This window comes from Megalobrama amblycephala, linkage group LG14, assembly GCF_018812025.1.
Source record: "Megalobrama amblycephala isolate DHTTF-2021 linkage group LG14, ASM1881202v1, whole genome shotgun sequence".
Classification (NCBI taxonomy): domain Eukaryota; kingdom Metazoa; phylum Chordata; class Actinopteri; order Cypriniformes; family Xenocyprididae; genus Megalobrama; species Megalobrama amblycephala.
Window position 1 is genome coordinate 13,849,806 of NC_063057.1, and position 25,171 is coordinate 13,874,976.

The following is a 25,171-nucleotide window of genomic DNA, read 5'->3' on the forward strand; positions in this document are numbered from 1 at the left end:
CACACAGTGCTGTCATGGTTGACATTGTGATGCTTGAACTGTAACAGGTGTCTGCTAAAGTTATTCTTCGTAGGCTTGCTTATCAATTGCATAACCTGTATTCCAGCTTAACTTTTCCAGGTCAGCTGAAGTAAATGTCCAGGCAGACAGGGACAGAATGTTTATCCAGTTAGGTAAGTTAAGACTGTTAACCTTCATCACGATCCTGCGCATGCATTCAAATCACAGCAGAGGTGAATTAGAGCCATGCGTCAGTATGCGTGATGTGCATTTGACAGGTGGAGGAGAACAGACATGTGTCACTCACCCTTATGCCCTTCACTATCGTTATGTTCTCATTTTCATCCGATTCAAAAGACACGCGGCGCGTGCTGCTGTTGGCTCCCATTCCTGGTCAAACAAGCCCCCTTTACTTTAACCAGCTAATTCATGTAAATCTTATCAGCAGTTAAAAACTGTAAAGAGTTGACAGCTCTCTGTTCGTTACGCGCGAGCACCAGGGCCGCACGTTCCAGTTCAGAAACACACAGCGCTTCCGCTTTTAGCCCCTCCCACCTGGCACAGGCGAAGAAAGGCGACTCTCATTCGTTGAGCGCAAGTGCTTAGTGTCTCTATTGGACAACACAAATGGACAAAAAAAAGTATTGCATTTAAAAGAATATTTATTTATTTATTTATTTATTTATTTATTTATTTAAAACGAACAATAAGCATTTCATATCTATTTTAGAGCAGAATAATTATAAAGAATTTAAAAATTTGCTTAATGTCTTCTACTTAAATATTCATCTATATATATATATATATATATATATATATATATATATATATATATATATATATATATATATATATATATATATATATATATATATAATAGATGAATATTTTAAATGCCAAGTTTTGTGGCATTTAAAATTTTATTTCAAACCTCAAAGCAGCTGAAAAATGAAACTCTTAGTATATATATATATATATATACTAAGAGTTTCATTTTTCAGCTGCTTTGAGGTTTGAAATAAAATTTTAAATGCCACAAAACTTGGAGCAACCTTGGAGAAATCTACATTTGTGTAAAACTTAATAATGTGGTCATCAAAAGCAGGCATTACCTTCTTTTTAACCATTAATGCTTTCTTTCCCAAAAGTGCTTTAATACAATCGTAGAAAAGAAGTTCCTGAGCTCGTCATGTCAAATGAGCTGTGTGGGTGTTCAGAGATGTGGGTCTTCTGTCCTTTAGTGGGTGGCTGTCTTTGTCTACATGCCCTCGGGTGTCATCGTGACAACCTTTTATCCTGCGCTAGGTGATGAGAAATAACTTAAGTCCTGTGTCATCAGCAAAGGACAGTAGATTGTTCAGAAATGATGGGCCTCAGAGGAAGCTGATAAGAACTTCTGGATCTGACTAAAGGCTCAGAGGAGTTAAAAGAAAAAATAACCTCAGAGTCTCCGTGATTGTTTCCTTTTTTGAAGGGGCACAAAATTGGCCACTATGTTATCTCTGCTGTCCACGGACACATCAGTCAAAGAGGAGACTGCCAGATCGACCCTTTCCCACACAATCAATGCCCTTTCCTCCCTGGTTTGTTACAGCAAAGATCGTCAGGAGATAGAGGGGAGCAGGTCCAGAGCCATATATCCTAACAGAAAGCAATTAACAACCTTCACCTTTCGCTCCATACTGCTGCTCCCCTAGCTGTTTGTTTTGATTGTTGTTTTGAATGTTTGTCTGATTTGTAAAATAATCTATCACATTCTTTTGAGTGATTGAACTGGTTATCAAAAGCAGTCTGCACAATGATTTGTTTAAAATTGAATGTACATTAAGTTACTTTTAGTATATATTTTATTTGTTATTATATATTATTATTTAAATGCATGTTAGTATTGTCTAATATGTGAATTATATTTATTATATATAATGACTGCATAAACTGACAAATGAAGAATAATAAACAGCAATTTTATTGAAATCATTTTATATTTCAATAAAGACCCCAACATTTACAAGCTAAAGGATAATAAATGGAATATTCTAAGAAGGTTAGAATGCGTAAAATTCTGAAATTAACTAAAGCATATTGTATTATCTTGTTATAAATGTTAGATAATAAGAGTCTTACAAGCAATTGAAATTCTTTGAAGAATTCACATTTATCAAAATCTTTCTTGAAAATGAAAACAACAACAACAAAATGTATTTGTTTTTTTTTTAGATTTATATTTATGAGTGTAAAATTTTGCATGGAATAGTAATAACTAGCTAAACTTATTAAGAAAAGGGTCTATTTTCAAATTTTTGGCTAATACAGAAGTGTGGGATATATACCTTTTAATAAAATTATAGCCAATCCAAAATGCTTTGCAATAAATAGTTCCATTGTTTCTTCAAAGTGATGAAAATTTGCAATTAGGCCTAGGTGAAATACCAACTTTGCAAGTTTATAGTTTACTTGGTAATGCATATGGTTCTTTGAAACGAACTGTTCGAAAGAATCGAGTCGCGGAAATGAATCGGACCTCCTCTCTGCTACTACCATCCCTCACGGCATACTGTTTATGGCAGCACAAAGACTTCATTTCCCTGCGATCCCTGTGCGACTGAGCGAGGCTTCCCATTGGCTGACGTCCGTCACGAGTTGTTTGGGTGTAGTTAGGGAAAGATGGCAGCCGACACAGGCAGATACAGGAGCGCTGTCTCCAAAAGCAAAGACCCCTCCGGTTTACTTATATCTGTAATAAGGTGAGCACGATATTTTTACAATGTCTGTGCCGGCCAGCTTGATTTTGCCTGCGTTAAATCTTTGCACCCTGATTTTGCGAAGCAAAGGACGTGAAAGGATAACCGCTTAGCATGTTTGCTAACGATACATCCTGTTATTTTGTCATATTGAGTTATTTCAATTATGGATTAAATAACCAGAATTTCTTAAGAGGCTTTACGTCTCATCAGCTCAAGGTTATAGTTTGCCGTTTGGTCTTCTGAATGACAGAATTTGCAGGCAAACGTACAAACGTGTTTAAATGGACTCATTATGTTTTGACAGGACTGGCAGAGATTCAAAATAGAGACCGTGTTTCAAAAATATAGGGAACTGTTTGCTTATACAGCACTGTTTGAACATCATAGACGCAGTCTGCGTATTTGTCTTGGTTGTCAACACATAAACAATACACCACAACATACAAGAGCAAAAACACGAAAATGCTACAATAGAAAATTGGTCCCACTTTATATTAAGCGTCTATATAATTAACTATATATTAACTACTGTCTATATCATATACTATACTGTCTATATTAACTAAGCTACTATGTACTCAGATTTAAATTAATGATTTGATACAATGCACTTATTGTGTACATACATATTTTTACATTGCACTTATATTTTTTAAAAAAATACTTGAATCTGTTATTAATTTCTGTAATTACATCTATGATTACACTGTTGACCCTTCCTCTTAACCCACCCATAACCCTACCCGTACCACCGTACCTGTCTCTAGCCTTACCCGTGTCCCACCTTAATTGCAGCAAAAGTATTTTGCAAATTACAACATGAACGTGATACATAAGTTATTTTTTGATGTAAGTACGTACTAGTTAAAGACTCCTAATATAAAATGTGACAGGAAATCATATAAATTGCAGTGAAAACACTATATATACTATACATTGATATATTTGTTTTAGTCTGCACAGGTTTTTTTTTTTTTTTTTGAGGCAATTGAGAAGGCAGGGAAGAAACTATCAGCTATCATGAAGATGGGAAGCTCTTGTACATATAGACTTCCATTGCCTTGTGGAACATGTGACAGATCTTATGGTGCAGCTCTTCTCAGCTGTTGATAGATGGCAGCCAGAACCCAATATAATGTGCTAAAGTTAATGCATAAAAGATAGTGATAGTTACAGTACGTTTACCAGACTGGTGGTAATGCCTGGTTGAGTTGTAATGAACTTTTTACTTGCTTACATAGATTAAACCTATTTTTTTCCATCGAGCCCAGTTGAGTTGATAAGGTGTCAGAGATCCATCACTCTGCTTCACGGCTCTTTTATCTCCATTTTATCCATCAGTCATTTCCATTAGGATGTCTTCAGGGCAATCCACTGGGGTCACAAAAGAGTGAGTCTATGTGCCAGAGCTATATCTACCTGATCTGTGCTTCTCTGCGAGCTTGAAGGGACCTTTCCCTACTGAATACCAGCACTCAGACATTCTTTCTATATCTCTCTGAGCTCTAGAGACTGGAATGAATGTAATGAGCTCTTTTGGGAGATTGTGCTGCCTTTCTTTCATTTACTCTGATTTAAAGCCACACCGCAGTGGAAATGAGTTCAGGACAGACTTTGAGAGCTGAGCTGTAATGTCTGGCAGTCTGCGGTCTGGGACACTCGGTGGATTGGCACCGGCCCCAGCGGGTCTCTCTGAGTGGGTGGGCGTCTGATGATGGATTGTGGTGAAATTGTGTTTCCGATGGGCAAAAATCCAACTACATCTGTCTGAAAGTTTGTATCATAATGATGACGAGATGAGCTTATATTGGGTGCAGCCCTGTCTCTGGCATTCATGCTGTGCTCTGTAGAAGATTTAAGTGTATTGCAGTCAGTTTTCTGGTGTCAGAAATGGCAAGAAAGCCAGCTCAAAAGATTCTAGAGGAGTGTCATGGCCATTCAAACATGTATACCCTTACTTCCAAGATAGTTTTTTTTATTTTTATCTTTGATTATTAAATTGCATGATTTTTGTAGGTATAAATAGGTTGTCTTGGATATGAAATGTGTATATACAATTAAAAAAAAATATATTGTCCTTGTTCATTTAGTAGAAATAAATTATAATTAAATTAAATGATGTTTATATATATATATATATATATATATATATATATATATATATATATATATATATATATATATATAATATATATATTGTTTAAATCCAAAAATTGTTTTCAAAATTGTTTAAATCCAGAGAAATAAGCAATTTTAACCAGGACACAGGCCGTGTCCGTTCATCGCCTATCAATGACGTCATTACCCTCGATTTCCGGTTTTATTTTGTAGAAACCATGGAAACATCAAAGACACTTTAGTATATTATGTGTTTTATTAGACCGATGTGCAACAAGTGTCTCATAGCAATCGCCGAGCGAACTCACAGAGTTGCACTATAACAACTTTCAACACACAAATGTATCTAATATGATAAACAGTGCTGCTTTACCCCACATACGCTTGACCGGAAGAAGCGGAAGCAGCAACTGTGGCATAATAAACGTCCCGCTGCTCTCAAGGTGTGTGTCGCAAGGTTTCATCGAGCTACGCCTTTGTTTTGAATAAGCAACCTCTAGCGGCGAAAATGTACATATTGTGGCTTTAACAGGTCCAATATTAACATATCCCTGTGATCTCCCAGATGAAGGTTAGTTTTAAAGTAACCAACAAAAATTTTCCTAATTTAGTTACTTGGTGTTTGGTAATGAAAGGCCTACTTTGCATCAGCAGCACTGACTCAATGACAAACAAGTCATTCATAAGAAGACAACTGATGGCTCCTGTATTCATAGCAACTAGTTTCTAACTAATTAATCATTTGATTGTTAATCATAAATACAGGGGGCTGCTGCTCGGTATAATTGTTTTAAAGAACATTATGTAAATTGGTAAACTATTTAGCCTAGGCTACCAAAATTTAATATGAACTATGAATGAATATCAATTTACGCAAAAAAAAAAAAAGCTGGCAGCCTGCACGTTTCTTACCTTGACCACCTTCTTCCATATGGATCAATTTTCTGTTCTGATCTCAACAAGTCTCAGCAAACTACTGAGTAAGCACCAATCAGAGGCCGCATTTTTATGATGTCATCATGTAGACTTCTTACAAAGTATTTTACAGTATTTTAAAAATACAAAAATTCAAAACACTAAAGTATTTTGATAGAAAATACAAAGCCATTTTCATCAACCCTATCAAATACAAATTACAAAATACTATTTTGTATTTGAAATGCGTATTTGAAATACATGTATCATAAATACTGCCCATCCCTATATATATATATATATATATATATATATATATATATATATATATATATATATATATATATATATATATATATATATAATGTACACACACACACACACACTATAAATTTATTTGTCTTTCGGTCAGGACACTGTCCAGCAGTGATGACGTGCAGGATCGAGAGACGGAGAAGTTCCGCCTGGAGGACGCCTATGAGAAGTGTGACCGAGATCTGGACGAATTGATCGTTCAGCACTACACAGAGCTCACCACAGCCATCCGAACCTACCAGAGCATCACTGAGAGAATCACCAGCTCTCGCAACAAGATCAAACAGGTGTGTGACACATTTGCATTTGGAAACTCACTAATAAGCATGAATGTATGTTTTAGATCATGAGTTTCAACATTTGCAGACTCAGGGACCCCCTTCCAAGACTCTTAGTCAACCAAGGACCGCCTGTATAATGACGCTAAATTTTAAAATATATTTTATTAACAGTATTAAATAGCATTATATAATGTTTAAAACATAGTTAATTGCAAATGTAGAAATTGGTGTCGGTAAGTTTAAAAATTTTTTTTTTTTTTTTTGAAAAAAATGCTTTATGTTCACTAAAGCTGCATTTTTTTGATCAAAAATACAGTAAAACAGAAATATTGTGAATTATTATTACAATTTAAAATAACTGTTTTCTATTTCAATATATTTTAAAATGTAATTTATTCCTGTGATGGCAAAGCTGAATTTTCAGCAGCTGTTATTCCAGTCTTCAGTGTCACATGATCCTTCAGAAATCATTCTAATGTGCTGATTTGGTGCTCAAGGAACAATCCTTATTATATCTATGTTGAAATATACTTTTCAGGATACCTTGATGAATAGAAAGTAAAAAAATAAATAAATAAAAAAATACAGGATTTATTTGAAATAGGAACCTTTGTAACATTATAAGTGTAATTTCTTCCATTTTTCATCCATTTGAAGGCTTAGTTCACCCAAAAATGAAAATTATCCCATGATTTATTCACCCTCAAGGCATCCTAGGTGTATATGACTATCTTCTTTCAGACGAACACAATCTGGGATATATTTGAAGATATCCTGCTTCTTCCAGGCTTTATAATGACAGTGAATGGGGGGGGTCTGATTTTGAAGCAAAAAAAAAAAAAAAAGTGCATCCACCCATCGTAAAAGTCGTCCACACAGCTCCGGGGGTTAATAAAGGCCTTCTGAAGCGAAGCGATGGGTTTCTGTAAAAAACATCCATATTTAAAACACAGAATATTTTTAAATATATCTCTGACTGTATTCGTCTGAAAGAAGAAAGTCTACACCTTGGATGGTTTAAGGGTGAGTAAATCGTGAGGTTATTTTCACTTTTGGGTGAACTATCTCTCTAATTTGCCCTTGCTGAATAAAAGTATTAACTTCTTTCAAGACAAAAAAAATATTTTACCAACCCCAAGCTTTTGAATGATAGTCTGTCTTCTTCCCAGACCCCCTGGAGAGTACCTTCAGGGACCCTGGTTAAAATCCCTAATTTTAGGCAGATGCGCAATGACTCAGTAGTATATTTTAATAACATAGGCACGTAGCTGCCAGTCACACAGTAATACATCTTCATGTTGTCAGTCTGTTTATGACTGATTGAAATAACTTCCTAACTGCAAAGATTTTTTTTTTCTGGTCAGCAGCTGGTGAAGATGAAACACAACTGCTGCTTTATAGCCCACATAGTTCTATAATACGTAAACACACACAAACTGCATGCAGTCTTATATAATACTGGCTGTAATACCCAGGGAATGATTTATAAGACATAATTAGAGGGAAAACAACATGCTGTAGCAGTTTGACGCAAAAAGGGAAATTAAAAGCAAATCAACAGCTATTTTTTTTTGGTGTTTTTTTGCTTAAACGTCGCTCTCAGCCATGCGGCCTGATGGGTCGTCCCTCAGGCTTCTGGTGTCAGGCTTCCTACACACACACACACACTCAAAATTGCCTCAGAGAACATAGAGAATAGCAGTTCTGTCTTCATGCTGCTGAAGTATTTGATGAGAGGTGCCGAGGGACCCCCAATCACCGCCTTTACTCGTTATTATTTAAAGACACAGGTGACCGAGTTTATTTATTGTACTCTTGAAAGATGTGTTTGAGTCAAGGACTCACAAAACATTTCCCTGTGTGTCTCAGTGTGCTTGTGTAAGAGTGTAAGTGGGAAAACGGAAGGCATAAACCCAACGCAGCCAATAAAACCTAACAATGTTCATTAATTTTGCTGTTTGTTTATCCAGCTTTGGGATTTGTTCACAATTGCTGCATGTTTTGTAAGCTCTTTTAAGAACATTAAAAATGAACTAATTACTGCTTCCCACGCCACCCGAAACGGGCTCAAAACATGGTGAACCATCATAAAAGAAACATTAGAAATCACTAGTAATTGTCTTCGATGTCTGAAATAATATCCTTGTAAATTAGCCACTAAGCTTGCATTTTAATCTACTGCAAAATGTTTGTTTATCATCTTCTCCCCTGCTGCTGACACACTTGAAAGTAATTATGCGAAGAAAAAAGAACTGTGAAAGGAAAACTGCGTTTTGTTTTATCAAGTGTCTTTTACTATTCTCCTGACATGGTGTGTGTGTGTGTGGACTTCTCTCTGCTCAGGTCAAGGAGAACCTGTTATCCTGTAAGATGCTCCTCCACTGTAAACGAGATGAACTGAGGAAGCTGTGGATCGAGGGTGTCGAGCACAAGCACGTCCTGAGCCTGCTAGATGAGATCGAGAACATCAAACAGGTTCCTCAGAAATTGGAGGCGTCTATGGCTAGCAAGCACTACCTGCACGCCACGGATATGCTGGTGAGTGTACGTTCGTGGTTGCTTGTGAATATGTTGTAAGTACATACTAGCTGATTTTTTTCTTTTCTCTAGCTTGACCTCTGATATATGAAAACTATTAAAATAATTCTAGATCTTTACCTTGACATCTTTACCAGTCTAATAATATTAGTTCAACTAACTTCATTATGTGCATCTTGGGATGCTTGGGAAGGGGTTCTTGTGTATACAATAATTACTTTAATTACAGTAATAATTACTTTAATTACAATAATTATATATACATTGAATACAGGCTGTAACCAAGTCTTTTTTATTAAAAGGAATTAAATAATTAAAAGATTAAAAGGGATTTAAGGAAATAATGAAAAAGAAATAAGAATGGTATGTCTAATATGTCAAAAATTTGGGGGGACAAAATCAAAATTGAAATTTGACCATTTCTAATTATTGGGGGGGACTTGTCCCCCTCAATATCTATGGTGGTTATGGCTCTGGTATACAGTAATTACAATAAGTTCTTGTATTTTTTTAACTAATGAGTGAAGGAACATAATCTCGCTATTTAGTTCAATAAAAAAATAAAAGTAAATTATATATTTAGATATTTTTTCGTGAATTTATTGTTAATTTGTGTAAAGAAACATTTACAAAATAGCATGTACTGTTTTTAAAAAATATATTTTTGTATATAAGATATTGCAAACGATATTTCACAATATTTCACATTATAAAGAAACTCCATTAGATGAAAAGGTCCTTTAAATTATGAAAACATTAATGTAGTTGTTCCTGTCCTGTCCTGTCATGTCCAGTTCCTGTCCATATTTACACAACCGTTCAAAAGTTTGACATTAAGGTACATTAAAGAATTAATATTCCTATTAAGCAAGGACACATTAAATTGACAGTAAAGACATTTAGAATGTTACAAATTTCTATTTCAAATAAAGGTTTAAACTTTCTGTTCATCAAACAATCCTAAAAATGTATCATAGATATTAAGCAGAGCAACTGTTTTCAACATTGATAATAAGAAATATTTCTTGATCAGAAAATCAGTATATTAGAATCATTTCTAAAGGATCATGTGACACTGAAGATCAAATAAATGCAGCCTTAGAGAGCATACGAGACTTCTTTCCCAAACTTTTGAACAGTAGTGTACTGTATTTACTTTATTTTTCAGTCCAGCATAGTGGAGAGTGACATGAAGTTATTTATGAGTGAGAGGGGAAATGGCATCAAAACGGCATAGTGTGTCAGGAGTATGTGCGTTGAAAATCGGCTCAAGTGCTGATTAAAAAAAGTGACCTATTCAGCTACGCAATTCTGGTCAGATGATGCTTTCCCACTGAATTAATCAAAGCTCATGGGCCAAAAACATCATCATCAAGGAGCTGTATTTCTAGGTGTTTTTTTTTAGCTTCTAGGTTTCACTTTGTGTTCTTTTTCAGTGTGTTTTTTTAGCACATTTTTATCAGCGTTTTATCCCACTGTTTCTTTGGGTACAGTTGCATCTCCCACTCAACAGGGGAAATCAGTGAGTAGCTGTGGTCAGAGATGACAAGCTTCCATCCTCCTGCTTTCTCAGGTCCCTCTGGTGTTCTTCATCTCCTCAGAGAGGTTCTTCTCTTCCTGTGTGTGTGACTGTGTTAAATCTGACAAGGAGTATTGGGACTGCCAACAGAGATTACGGTGTACACGGTGTTTCAATTTGCAACTCTCATCTGAAAATGCCGTCCCTCACTTTTCTGTGTCTGTTAGCTACATGAACACACACACACACACACACACACACCTGTAACTGTCGTACCTGTCAGTCTGGTTAGCTTCTCTAGTGTGTGCTTTTCAGATGAGCTGTCATTCATTACCTCACATCTGTTGAGCTGGCCCTTTTCTCTCTTTCAACTATTTACTTAATTCTGTTTATTTCCCCTTCCCTTTCCTTTTTGTATTATTTTCCTTTTCCTCCTCTACTTCTTTCTTTTACCTCTTTTACCTTACCTTAACTTTCTTTTCCTTTCCTTTCCTTTCCTTTCCTTTCCTTTCCTTTCCTTTCCTTTCCTTTCCTTTCCTTTCCTTATTATTTTCCTTTTCCTCCTCTACTTCTTTCTTTTACCTCTTTTACCTTACCTTACTCTTCTTGTCTTTAACTTCCACTTTTCCCTTTCCTTTCCTTTCCTTTCCTTTCCTTTCCTTTCCTTTCCTTTCCTTTCCTTTCCTTTCCTTTCCTTTCCTTTCCTTTCCTTTCCTTTCCTTTCCTTTCCTGTCCTGTCCTGTCCTTTCCTGTCCTGTCCTGTCCTGTCCTGTCCCTTTTCTTCTCAATTTTCCTTACCTTTACTCTCTTTTCCATTTCCTATTCCTGTTCTTTTCCTGTCCATAACAATTTATGTGTTATTTTCCTTTCCTCTTCTTCTCTTTTCTTTTTTTCTTCTTTATACTCTTCCCGTCCTTAACTATTCCTTTTTTTCCTGTTTACTGTTCCTCATCCTTTCCTTTCTTATTTTTATTTTTCCATTCCATTGACATTTCCTGTCCTCTTTACTTTTTTCTCTTCCTCTTAATTTTCGTTTCCTTTACTCTTTTCTTTATTTTTTCCTCTTCCTCTTAATTTTCTTCCCGCCTTTTAACTATTCCACTCACTCTCCATATTCCTTTCCTTTCCTTTCCTTTCCTTTCCTTTCCTTTCCTTTCCTTTCCTTTCCTTTCCTTTCCTTTCCTTTCCTTTCCTTTCCTTTCCTTTCCTTTCCTTTCCTTTCCTTTCCTGTCCTGTCCTGTCCTGTCCTGTCCTGTCCTGTCCCTTTTCTTCTCAATTTTCCTTACGTTTACTCTCTTTTCCATTTCCTATTCCCGTTCTTTTCCTGTCCATAACAATTTATGTGTTATTTTCTCTTTTCTTCTTTTCTTCTTTATACTCTTCCCATCCTTAACAATTCCTTTTTTCCTTTTTCCTGTTTACTGTTCCTCATCCTTTCCTTTCTTATTTTTTATTTTTTCATTCCTTTCCTTTCATGACATTTCCTGTCCTCTTTACTTTTTCTCTTCCTCTTCATTTTTGTTTCCTTTACTCTTTTCTTTATTTTTTCCTCTTCCTCTTTATTTTCTTCCCAGCCTTTAACCATTCCACTCACTCTCCATATTCCTTTTCTTTTCTTTTCTTTTCTTTTCTTTTCTTTTCTTTTCTTTTCTTTTCTTTTCTTTTCTTTTCTTTTCTTTTCTTTTCTTTTCTTTTCTTTTCCTCTTCCTCTGTCCTCACTCCTTTCCTCTTTCTCTTGATTTTGTGACTTCTACTTTCTCTCTCTCTTCCTTTCATACTCTTCCTTTTTCCTTTCCTTGTCCTCTTCCTGCCTATAACTATTCTTCTTTCTCTCCATCCTCCTTTACTGTCCTATCCTATACTCTCTCTTAGCCTCTTCCCCTTCTTCTCTCTCTCTTCTCCCAAGTATAAAAATAAGTATCTCAATTGCAAATTGAAGTGTCTTCTCAGCTAAACCTAGTCTGGAAATGTAAACAGGCACACTTACACATACTCAGAATGAACCTGATCAGCTGATGCTGCTGGTATACACTGTGGCTCATGCAACCCTCATTTGCATGAACAACTCCTTGACTTGCATGACCCCTCCGCTGTCTGTCAGAAGCGATGCACCAAGTGTGCAGTGATGGCCCTCCAGAGCACTATCAACAGGCCATTAGCTTCCCTCTAATAAAACACATTCATTCAGAGCTATTTTGATTTATTCACTAAATATAAACAAGCAGTAGCCACTGCAGGATCTTTTGGCGCTGAAGGAGAGGAGAGGTAAAGGGAAAGAGAAGGAAAGACTAGAAATACAAGTTAATGCAGTAAAAAAGAGCAAGAGAGAGAGAGAGAGAGAGTGAGAGATTAAAAGGATGGAAGGAATAAGGGAAAGGTTGCATAGAAGATCAAGGCTCTGAGACATGTGAGCCAGGTCAGGTGAATGAAATGAGGAAATTGAACTTATCAACCACACAACTGCTTCAGATTCAGTTTGCAAACGCGGCAGCATGGCAAGTAGCTGCTGATACGGTGCAGATCCAGGACAGCATTAAAGCAAAGCCTGAGGGGCTACCTGGACTTGTGCTCCATGTTAAGTTGCATTTGTTCTTCATTTTATTTCTTTAAAATCCTCTTTGTGTATGACAAAGAGAGGAGCAGATGAATACAGATACACAAAACATTTTTTGAGCAAAAAAAAACAAAACCCAGATATTTTTATAAATTACTTTCTGAATCCACACCCTACATAAATAGATAACATGTGTTAGAGCTGTAAAATCGATTAATTGTGATTAATCACATCGTACATAAGTCTGTGTTTTTATAGTATATGTGTGTTTATATATTATATTTCTGTCTGTGTGTATACTGTATATACACACATATATTATGTAAACAGACTCTTATGTTAGATGTGATTAATCGATTTTACAGCCATAGTACATATGTATGTATGTATGTATTAAGAATCCATCCATCCATCCATCCATCCATTATTTAGAGTTTTTTTGGGAAAAAGTAAGCGTTACTAGTATATCTGTGTGAGAGAGAGCGAACTTATATATGCATTTAGTTTTCCTTGTTTTTGCATCATTCTCTCACTTTGTGTTCAATGATAAGCTCTGTCTCATGCCTCATTCAACCAGAAGCCGCATACTTCATTATGCTCTCTGCAGGAGCCACACGCACTCAGCAGAGTGAATATTCAGTGCCACTGCAGTCCACCACACTACATTCTGCCTCTTTTAATACATTGATTGGACGGGAGTTGTTATTGTGCTTTATCACTATGGTTTTTGATGGGCAGGTGAGGCATGTGCTATTATGTGATCCTGGAGCGCAGCTAATCTAGGAGGCTTTACAACAATGGATATGCCTAGAACAGTTTTTCAGCTACTAGCAGTAAAAAAGCTGCACTGGGATTTGATAGTTTCAACCTAACATGCAAAACAACAGATACCAAAATTCCAAAGTAGATGAATAGCCATATTATAATAGCCAACATGCAGTGGCTCTCATAAATATTCAGAAACTTCACATTTTAAAATGTATTAAGCCATTGCGTAAGATAACAAACCAAGTGCCACTGATTTTAAAGAAAGTTAATAAAAATAACTTTTTTTTTTTCTAGCAAAACATTTCACAAAATGTTTATCATTTTTTAATTTATTAAAATGATTCTGTCCAAAATTAAAATATTTGGACACTTTATAGTGTAGCGAGTTAGCTCAAAAGGGGAAATATTAATAATTATTCATAACATATTATGTTATATTTGAATCAGTTAATCAGATTAACTTGATGTAGCTACATTAAAGCTACATTAAACGTGGTTTTTTGAAGCTTTGATTGTGTTTATAGTGTGCAATATAACATGTGTTCATGTTTCGCATGTAACAAAACACAGTATTTTTCACATAATTTACTTATCTGTATACCGCTGTTTCCACTGTCATAAAAACGGGCTGATGACTTCCTTGTTCTATGAAGTCCCTCCTTCAGAAATATGTAACGAGTTCTGATTGTGCCAGCGGTTCCTGTGCTGTGATTCGACAGCAGCTTAGCGCTCTATGGCTCTGAGCGAACCTTGCCCGGAAAAGTCACGCCTCTTACCATAACGTGGAGATGCACGCGCTCAGTGTTATTGTAAACATGTCTTTAATTTTACCCTATCAATATGAGCCGGAATCAGACCCGGTGATTGGACTGCGGGATGAAAATAACAGCGTTTTGACGACATGGCGACAAACACACTCTACAAACGCAACTCTTGTGTATTCCTGTGGGCGGAGGTTAGTCAAAAAACTGTTTTAGTGACGTCATTAAAGAAGGAAGTAGAGGGATGTAGTCCAAACTGGCCGTTCGATGTAGGTGACTTCTGTTAAATAAAATATCTCGCTTGGCATTGAACTTTGAGCTTTAAAATTTTACAAATTTTATTTATACTCTAACAACAACATTACACACTAACTAAAGTTTGAAACATGGGATCACGAAGAACGGGACCTTTAAGATTACAATCAATTAATCAGTTCATCCTGTGAACACTCAGTATTGATTATTAATTCATTCTAAGAAAAGGGTATTTTTCATAGCCACCGAAAAATAATTCTTTCTTAGCATTTACAGCCCTTAGAGCGTGTAACAAGTTTGAGATCATTTAAGTGACAGTTATTTGCAGGCAGGGAGTCAGAACCAAATATGTATTGTGCACAAATTTATTAACTAAAACACGAACACAACTAATCTAAACACATACACACAATCGCACATACAGTACATGGGTAGAATGGAAAATAAAAGAATGAACTGAAAACGGAAACAGGGAATGAAGAGTCATTTATTATTATTTCAAAACACCTTGTTAAGAGAGTTCTACTGCTTATCCTAAACTCCTGCTTAGTGAAAAGATTCAATACTTGCATGCCTTTGCAGTGAAAGCAGTCTGTTGTTCTGAACAGGTTCTTGGTGATTCCATGAATTGATGGTGTTGAAGTTGCAATTGATTTCTCCTGCGTTGAATGAAGAAATGATGACAAACTTGCATGGTTTGAATCTTGTAGTGGGGAAAAAGTTCTCTCTCTCTTCTAAGTAAGCACATGGCTGGGGTGCAGGTTGAGGCCTGTGTGGCCTGTGAGGCCTCCGGCCCAAGCCAGAGAGGCCACAGAGCAGCCAGGAGCAATAGAGAATCAGTCGGGAACAAGAGAAGGCAGTCAAACTGACAGTGCCTTTTAAAGTCTGGGAGAAGTCACCTCTCTTAGGGTTGACCTGACCAATGAGATTTCCGAGTGGAAAATTCTTCTGTGGGGGCGTTTTACGGCTCTTTGTGTTTTGAGCCTGATTAAAATGGGCCTGGTGGGTTTGTGTCCGTTTATACTCTGATTAATACAACAAACACAAACTGCATTCTGTGAGGAGGTGAAAGTGTGAGTCGTTAAATGAGCATTAATTTGAAAGGAGTTCCCTCATAAGATATGCATAAAATGAAAATACTATGCAAGAGACACTTTACAAGTTATAATCATACGCACAATGTCCTGGGATGCATGTTCATTTACAGATCACTTTGTCTATAAATTAATGCAGGGAAGTCTGTTTTTAGGGCTATGGGCTTTTCTTATGGCCTCTGCTTTTCCACGTTGCTACATAGTTCAGAGCAATAAATGACCATATCAGTCGGTATCCATGGTTACTGAGGCCCTTGCCCAAGTTGGTCTTTTGGGGATGGGTCCACAGACCCCAGAGTGAGTTTTAAAGATTATTTGTTGAATATGACAAGTAATTGTATCATTCATTATTATATCAGTCATTACAATAGTTGTCAAAGGTAACTGACCTTAAACATCTACTATAATGACATTGGGACCAGTTGAGAAAAATGGAAAAGCGTTTGTTTGTTCCTTTGTTAATTTGATATCATTATTTAACACAAGTTATTTATTGTCATCCATCATTTTTGCTCATAGACATTCAGGCAGATGGAAACTTCAGGCGTGCCGTTTGTTGTGTTTGCAGGTCTCAGCGGTGGATTCTCTTGAAGGACCCCTGTTGCAGGTGGAGGGTCTCGGCGACTTGCGACTGGAGCTCCACAGCAAGAAGCTCAACATCCACCTGGTGCTAATCGACGAGCTCCATCGACACCTCTACATCAAGTCTACTAGCCGTGTGGGTCACCGCGGCAAAGACAAGGACAAGGGACGGTGAGCTACTGTAGATTTGATTGGGCGGTGCATGCAGTTTGGCAAAAGTAGATGCTAATTAGAGGTAGAAGCCAGAATTCAAAGACTTCAAATCTAGTGTGAATTCAAATCAAAGAATATTCAAGAATGAAAAGTACACATTGTCATTTTAAAGATTTGTGGTCTCAGTGTTTGAACCCAAAGTAGAACAACAATATGAAAATATTACAAAATGTGAATAAAAATCTTTTTGATTCAGGTTGTGGCAGTAAACTGAAAGCAATTACCTTTGGAGTGGCAAAGTCATTTCTCAGCTTTAGATTAATTTACCTTCGCAGGTTGCTGGTGGCAGGGCGCACAGCTCATCTAATTACTGTGTGTGTACTTTTTAAAGAGAGAGACGTGCTCTCTTAAACCAAACATCCCATGAGTCACTGCTGTCTGATCATTAATAAGAGTGTGGAATATGCCAGACAGAATAACTGATCAGACTAATTAAGAATCCAGGCCTGAATATGGGCCAGAGCTGGTGTAAAAACCCCAGCTAGTTTGACATTCTGAATAAACTTTAATTAGTCAAAGGGGTGACACGTAGAAAATGTGTCACGCTTCTTCTTTAAAGTCTGTTTCTGAATCTCAGCGTAGTTCTGCTTCGATTAATAACAGGCTGCTAACGGGGTGATTACGCTATCTTGAAGGGAAATCACAATATTAATTCTTTATTGAAGGCTTCGTTCACCAGGCTCTTAAATCATTAGCTTGTTGGTAAACAAAGCCTCTCTGGCCCTGTTGCATCCTTCTCACCAGAGTCGTGTAATTAGCCGATTTGCGACTGTTCTCTTCCTGGCCTGGCCGCCGTGGCACTGATGCCGGCATTCAGCACAAACAGAGATAAGTCATTCGCACCCTTGCGGATGAGCACGAGAGGAATGATAATAGGTTTTTGCTTTTCTCGATGGCGACACGGCCGCCCACGTGCGCACTGTCGCCGGGGGATTGCTGACCCCCTCCGTCAGCGTGCCGTGTGAACCGCCACGGCTGCCTCTGCAATGCTAATTCTCGGAGATTAGACAAGGCGCAGCGGTGTAGCGCATTAAGCTAATGCAGGTTGGTGACCCTGCAGGGCTGAAGTGTGGAGTTGTTTGTAATAGTGTTTTTGATCTCAGAATTGAGCGTCCATGTTTGTCACTCTTCCACTGCTCTGTTTATGGCCATGTAATTATAGCGCAACGCTTTCATGAGGAGAAGTGATTTATTAGTCAGGGTCATGACGCGACTGCAATTTTCTGGCAGGATTTTTATTCATTTCGTCTCTCTCGTGTTTTGCAATCTGCCTTGTTTGATTCTTCCTGTTCTGACCACTTTAATGGCAATGTTTTAGCGGAAAGTTCTCTATTATTTTCATAAAACATGGTCTTTTTTACGAATGTTTAAACAACAGTTGCTGTCATTCTGAAAATGGTTTCTATCGTGAAGAAGGAAATTACATTTACCTGTATTGTTGGTCTTTTTCAGGTCCGCTCCAAAGGACACATCTGTTTTGGATGTCGGTGGTTTGTCCACTCCACGCAAGCTCACAGAACCCTCACAGTTCAGCACCCCAGGAACATCCAGCAGTAAGAACCTCCACAAACAGAACAACAGAAATAACAAAAATTCTGGAAACACTGGGCCAAAAACCAAACCTAAATATAAAATTGTAGTATTGTTGTAATGTGTTAAAATATGCATCAAAATATGGTGCTAATTATTAGAGATGCAGTGAATTGAATATAAATTAAATACAAAAATATTAAATATTTTAAATATTTTGTTGTAAATGTAAAAGTAATGCTTTACTTTACTAGAAAAAAGTAATCTGATTATGTAACTCGCGTTACATGTAACGCATTACCCCAAACACTGCCATTAGCCATTGAAAGAGAGTATATAGAGTGCTACTTTTGCAAGAGTGAATTAGAACTTGATTTAGTGGCTCATAATTTGAATGATGGATTCCTCTCTGCTGTACTGAAGGGAACAGCGGGTGTCCGGGCCGTTAGGAAGTGAGAGGTGATTTTGTTGGGCCTGGTGCTCCATATTGTCTGCCAGTGTTCAAAGTGCTAATTAAATCATTAGGACACATCTGACCAGTGTCACTGTGTCTATTAATATGCCACTGGGGGCTGCCACAGATAAGAAAAAACTTGCAAATGTTGCTTTTTGTGTTACTGAAAGCAGTGGCTTACACATACTGCTATTAAACGTACATGGAGATGGTCATTGTAATATACACACACACTAATACTTTGACATACCAATTTTCTCTTACAATTACACAGTGACTCACACATTCATGCATCTCTAAAAAAGACGTGTCTGCACACACACAAGAACACGCTCTCTCAGGTTTCATGATCTCAGTACATCATGTTTCAGTAAGCATATTAACCGGTGCAGATGAGATACTCTCTTACGTTATTAATCATGCAGCACTGTCAGCACAGCGGGGGTGCGGGCCTTGTTATCCATGCTCTCCTGTGTGGGGCCGACTCCACTGTGAGCTCAGAGACTGTTATCAGACCCACCAACCCACCCACAGCTGTCTGTTTCTCATACACTGTCTCTGATTGATCTATCTATCTATCTGTCTGTGTGTCTATCTATCTATCTATCTATCTATCTATGTGTCTGTCTATCTATCTATCTATCTATCTATGTGTCTGTCTATCTATCTATCTATGTATCTATCTATCTATCTATCTATCTATCTATCTGTCTGTGTGTCTGTCTGTGTGTCTATCTATCTATCTGTCTGTGTGTCTATCTATCTATCTATCTATCTTTGTCTGTCTGTGTGTCTATCTATCTATCTATCTATCTGTGTGTCTGTCTGTGTGTCTATCTATCTATCTGTCTGTGTGTCTGTGTGTCTATCTATCTATCTATCTATCTATCTATCTATCTATCTGTCTGTGTGTCTGTCTATCTATCTATCTATCTATCTATATTTGTCTGTCTGTGTGTCTATCTATCTATCTATCTATCTATCTATCTATCTATCTGTGTGTCTGTCTGTGTGTCTATCTATCTATCTGTCTGTGTGTCTGTCTGTGTGTCTATCTATCTATCTATCTATCTATCTATCTATCTATCTATATATCTATCTATCTCTGTCTGTCTGTGTGTCTATCTATCTATCTGTCTGTCTGTCTGTCTGTCTGTCTGTCTATCTATCTATCTATCTATCTATCTGTTTGTCTGTGTGTCTATCTATCTATCTATCTGTCTGTGTGTCTATCTATCTATCTATCTATCTCTGTCTGTCTGTCTGTCTGTCTGTCTGTCTATCTATCTATCTATCTATCTATCTATCTATCTATCTATCTATCTATCTATCTCTCTGTATGTCTGTCTGTCTGTCTGTCTATTTCACTTTAGATGATTACTCACACTTTAATTTTTCTTATTTGCTCTGATTTTGCTAAAGCAGGTAGAAGCCAGAATAATTTCTGTGTTGCCTGCAGTTTCTTCACATTACACGAAACGCTCGCAATTATTGCTGTCGCAGTGCTTTATGTGTGATAGGGTGACGCCATCAGACAACATTTCCCCTGCTGCGGAAGACGCTTCCCTTTTGTCGCCTATTTTGTCTAATGGCCTTTTGCACATCATTTGTCGGTGGTAATTGTAGTAATTATTTAGCAAGCTACAGTTTGGGGGGGTGAAAAAGAAAAACCTGAGCCCATTAACTTGCCATAAACATTAAGACCATTTTAAACAGTCATTGGATTTGAGGGTATTAGCAGACAGGAAAATAAGCACTTCACTGTACGATCACTCTATTGAGCAGGTGAATATGGAGAGGTGTGTTATGCAGGTTTTTTAAGGAGTGTGCTGATGAGAAGGGAGGGAATGATTATAAAATGATGAAACATACCACTGAAAAATTGTTAAAGATGACTCTAAAAATCTGTTTAAATTGCAGGTATTGTAAGTTCAAGGTTCATTGTAGGTTACTTAACGTTAACATTACTAACCTTTTTCCCTGTAAAAGCTCTATTAAAAAAACTTAAGAATAAATTAAATGTAATAACATTAACATTAACATTCTAATATATAAATCTTAACAGATTGTTAGTACATTTAATACATATTCACATTTATTCATTAATATATTCAAATTGGAATGTGCCTTTTAAATAGTTATGTAATAATAAACGATGTAACAATTCATTCAAAATCATATCATAAAGTTTTACTACCTTACACATCTATGGTGTAAGGTAGTAAAACATCTATGCTGTAATTATATATTGTTGTAATGATCTTCATAGAGTGTATGTGTTGTTGTGCAGCCCGTGAGCTGCAGGAAATGAGAGAGGACCAGGACGTGGACCCAGAGGAGAACAGCGCAGAGTTCATGGGGATCCTGATCAAAGCTCTGGCCAAACTCAAGAAGATCCCTGAGACCATTAAAGCTATCATGGAGCGGCTGGAGCCTGAGCTCAAGCAAATCCTCAAGAGATCCACCACTCAGATCGCTGACCACGCCTACCAGAGAGGAGAGAACCTGGCACAGGACAACCAGCCCAGGTAAAAGCTAATGGGATGATGGGGCTAGTAGCATCAATTGAAATTTGCTATCTGCCGTAAATATCCATACACTCTAAAAAATAATGTGTTGGCTCAACAAAAAAAAAATTAACAGTTTGCATCAATTTTTTTTTTAGTTGTGACAACTTTGAGTGAATTTACGTTCAACCAACAAGCTACATTAAGGTAGAGGAACTTAATAATTTGTAGCATAAACACAACTTTTTAAGTTGATTACTCAAAAAAAAAAAGTCACTCCAACAAAAGTTGTAGCCCTGGAACCAAATAGGCTAATCTTATCTATTTCATTTCAAATCAACAGCTATCATAGCACATGCTAGCATAACTTATTTAACATGTATATTTAATGAACAAGTAAAATATTACTTGTCACTGGCATAGCGCAGTCATTGCTTATAGTGTCAATGTAGTGTTTACCTACATGTATCTACTCTTCAGCACAATAGTAACCAGAAAAGCTTCATTATTACAGAAACTCTTTTAAATGTCAAACATAACAGCATTAAACACTAACAGGTCTTTCTCTTCACTAAAAAAACAATTAAATTAACACTTAATTTCAACATTTATTCTCTTTACTCCAGTCCCTAAGCAAAGCATGCTGGGAAATCCACTGACTATTTTCCGAAGTTATCAAGACAATTTCATTAAGTAACAACAACCTAATTTAAAAAACAAACAAACAAACAAACAAACAAAAAAAACAGTTAACGCAGAAATTTTAAATTACAGATGATATTAAGTTGATGTAATGATCAACATTATTATGTCAACAGAACTCAACAAAATAATGTTTGCAACAAAGGTATAATTAAAACAATAAATTAGAATGTTAAACTTGCAACCATACATTTATTTAAGCTGTGGTAACAGGTCCCCTGAAATACTTTTTAGAGTGAGTTATAATTTACCATACTATAGCTGTTTCCTAATTTATTGATTGATTAATTGATTGATTGATTGATTTTTGGTTGATTGACAAAATATTGTATGGTGGTAAAAAAACTGCGCTTTTTTTCAGCGCTAACAAAACAAACGAATAGAGACATATTCAAACAGCTCAAATAAATTCATGCAATTGAACAAATTAACACTGGGAAAAGTATGAGTCTGAAATTCATGTTTTGTTTTGTCAAGACCAATGTAATATTTATGAATCTTATTGTATATTTCCAAATCTCATAGTATTTATTTGTGAATTTGTTTATTTCTTTCAATTATAAATAATTTTCTATTTTTGAATTTATTTATGAACAAATATAACCACGTAAATAAGTAGGAAGGGCACATATTTCTTTATGAAAATCATAATTTCTGCATATTTGAGACACAATCTGTTCTTTTTATCTCCCTAAATATGCACAGCCATACTGAATATTTGCTCAATGGCTTATCGTTTCAAGTAGACGTCTGCGCGGGATGGATTTTTCAATCCCGCTCCCGCAAGATTATGTACCGCTCCCTCCCGCTACCACCAAAAATAAGTTAGATTTTATTCCATTCCCACCCAAAATGTACACAATTTGTCCCGTTCCTGCCTGCAAAAGCACATAGAAAGAGAAAGACGTGTCTATGCTGATTTATCAGTCCCAACCCAGTTAGATTCTGTTTCGTTCTGGTGTCTACATGCTATTTTTTCCAATTGCCACACACACAACACTTGAGATCTCCAGTTACAGACTTCTGCTTGCTGTTATTGTTAGATAATTATGTATTGCGGGAGCCCACAAGTCATTTCTTTCTCCTGGATCCCTTGCACATATCAGTATCTTTGCTCCCGCATCCGCACTCAGCAATTCAAAACTGTCCCGCGCCGCACTCTGTTGCACCAGGTCCCGTGAACCTCTAGTTTCAAGCATCTGTAGTTAAGACACTCATTTAAAGACAGCACAACACTTTTTACTTGAGACATTTGCAATTTTCCTAGTGCAGCTACATGTAAGGTGAGACTTGATTTTAGTGTTTGGCTTGTGATATGAAAAGTGAAGTGTTAATCTATGATATTATTGGTTGAGTTTTGTTTTTCCCTGCTTATATGGCCTTGATTGCATCAGATTAGGAAAGTTGTTATTGTGTTTTGATGGAAGATTATTAAAACAAATTTATTTCTTTACATTAACATGTACTGATAAATCGCACACAGGGCGAGAATTATATTATTATATTATATTAAATGATATCCCTAAATGATGTAGGAAATAAAAACTGCTGATGACAGTCACTTAAGATGTAGTTCTCCCTCTTACAGTGATTTTGTTTTTAAGGGAAGCACTTTGGAAGGCATTTGTGCTGAAGTGTGATTGGTTTCCATTGTTTTCCTTCTTTATTGCGCTCTCTCTCGCTCTCTCACTTTACCCGATGATGGCTCGCTGGATCAATGCTCTCATCTGTCATGTGGCATTCATACCTCCCTCATTTCCAGAAATGGTGTAATCCATAAAAGCGAGTCGCGGCCAGGGTCTGCTTAAGCATCGGCTCTAACTGAGAAAAACAAAAGCAAGGGAAAAAAAGAGAGAGATAATGAAGGCTGTTGAAGTAACGCTCTTTACCCAAGGCAAAACTCTCAATTGCTTATTTTTCCATAGCCATTCTCTGGGTTTTAATGTTTGCCCTCCGCTGTTCTCTCGGATGTGAGCTTGCAGTGTGCAAGTGAACATCCAATGAAATTTCATTGTGTGCTTTTAAAGATAATATAATCGGGGGCTTTTCTTTGAAAGCAGTGACTATTATGCTGGAAACTTTAGTAATATAGGAGACATTTCCATTTTTCACAAACTCATTTGAGAAATGGTTTTGTGCATAAATGTGAGTTTCATCTGAATGTGCTAATGTATCATACAATGTAATTACCTTGATAAATAACACACAAAGCACTGCTGAATTAATATGGCAGTTCATAAATCTGCTTCCTGTAAAAGGTAAACCAGCTGAAAACATCCAGATGACCTGAGTTAAAATGAGGTCCCATTTTAGCCATAGAGCATTTTCAGTGTTTACTTGTGCGTCTGTGTGTGTGCTATCTTGAAAGTTGAGGCAGGGCTCTGTTTCTATGGAAACCTCAACAGAAAAAGGAAGTCACTGCTGCATTACAGTTCACAGTGAAAAGTATGCCTTACATGGTGTCCTAACATGATGTGACAAAGGCTACGTTCACACTGCAAGCCTTAGTGGTCAAATTGGATTTATTGCTCAGATCCGATTTCTTTGTGTGGCTGTTCACATTAGGTTCTTAAATTTGGCTAATATCAGAGTCGAGTGTGAACTGGTCACAGTCCTAAACTGACCCGCATGATTTGGATTTATTGCTCAGATCCAATTTCTTTGTGTGGCTGTTCACATTAGGTTCTTAAATTTGGCTAATATCAGAGTCAAGTATGAACTGGTCACAGTCCTAAACTGACCCGCATGATTTGGATTTATTGCTCAGATCCGATTTCTTTGTGTGGCTGTTCACATTAGGTTCTTAAATTTGGCTAATATCAGAGTCGAGTGTGAACTGGTCACAGTCCTAAACTGACCCGCATGATTTGGATTTATTGCTCAGATCCGATTTCTTTGTGTGGCTGTTCACATTAGGTTCTTAAATTTGGCTAATATCAGAGTCGAGTGTGAACTGGTCACAGTCCTGAACTGACCTGGGCAGCGTTTCCCAAAAGCTTCGTAAGCCTAAGTTGATCGTAGCTCCATTGGTTTCAATGGAGCTACGATCAACTTAAGCTTACGATGCTTTTGGGAAACGCTGCCCTGCATGATTTGGATTGATTGCTCACATCCGATTTCTTTGTGTGGCTGTTCACATTAGGTTTTTAAATTTGGCTAATATCAGAGTCGAGTGTGAACTGGTCACAGTCCTGAACTGACCTGCATGATTCGGATTTATTGCTCAGATCCGATTTGTGTGGCTGTTCACATTAGGGTTTTTAAATGTGGCTAAAATCAGATTCGAGTGTGAACTAATCACAGTCCTGAACTGACCTGCAT

The 25,171-nt window shown here is 36.9% G+C and overlaps 2 protein-coding genes across 10 annotated transcripts in view; one reads left to right on the forward strand and one right to left on the reverse strand.

Annotated features, from left to right (window-relative positions):
- chchd3a (coiled-coil-helix-coiled-coil-helix domain containing 3a) overlaps positions 1 to 557 on the reverse strand; it is an 87,793-nt gene extending 87,236 nt beyond the window's left edge. For 5 of the 7 annotated variants that reach the window (XM_048154445.1, XM_048154444.1, XM_048154443.1 and 2 more), the window contains exon 1: positions 308 to 556. In XM_048154445.1, coding sequence (XP_048010402.1) covers positions 308 to 388 — 81 coding nt within the window. In that variant the 5' untranslated portion in view covers positions 389 to 556. Of the gene's footprint in view, positions 1 to 307 lie in introns of all 7 variants that reach the window. The other 2 variants (XM_048154440.1, XM_048154439.1) reach the window with 1 other exon arrangement.
- A 2,030-nt stretch (positions 558 to 2,587) lies between these two features.
- The window catches only part of exoc4 (exocyst complex component 4), a 154,843-nt gene continuing 132,259 nt past the window's right edge, over positions 2,588 to 25,171 (forward strand). For all 3 annotated transcript variants that reach the window (XM_048156835.1, XM_048156836.1, XM_048156837.1), the window contains exons 1-6: positions 2,588 to 2,744; positions 6,190 to 6,379; positions 8,717 to 8,911; positions 16,431 to 16,615; positions 18,110 to 18,210; positions 20,932 to 21,169. In XM_048156835.1, the coding sequence (XP_048012792.1) occupies positions 2,665 to 2,744; positions 6,190 to 6,379; positions 8,717 to 8,911; positions 16,431 to 16,615; positions 18,110 to 18,210; positions 20,932 to 21,169 (989 nt within the window). In that variant the 5' untranslated portion in view covers positions 2,588 to 2,664. The remainder of the gene's footprint in view (positions 2,745 to 6,189; positions 6,380 to 8,716; positions 8,912 to 16,430; positions 16,616 to 18,109; positions 18,211 to 20,931; positions 21,170 to 25,171) is intronic.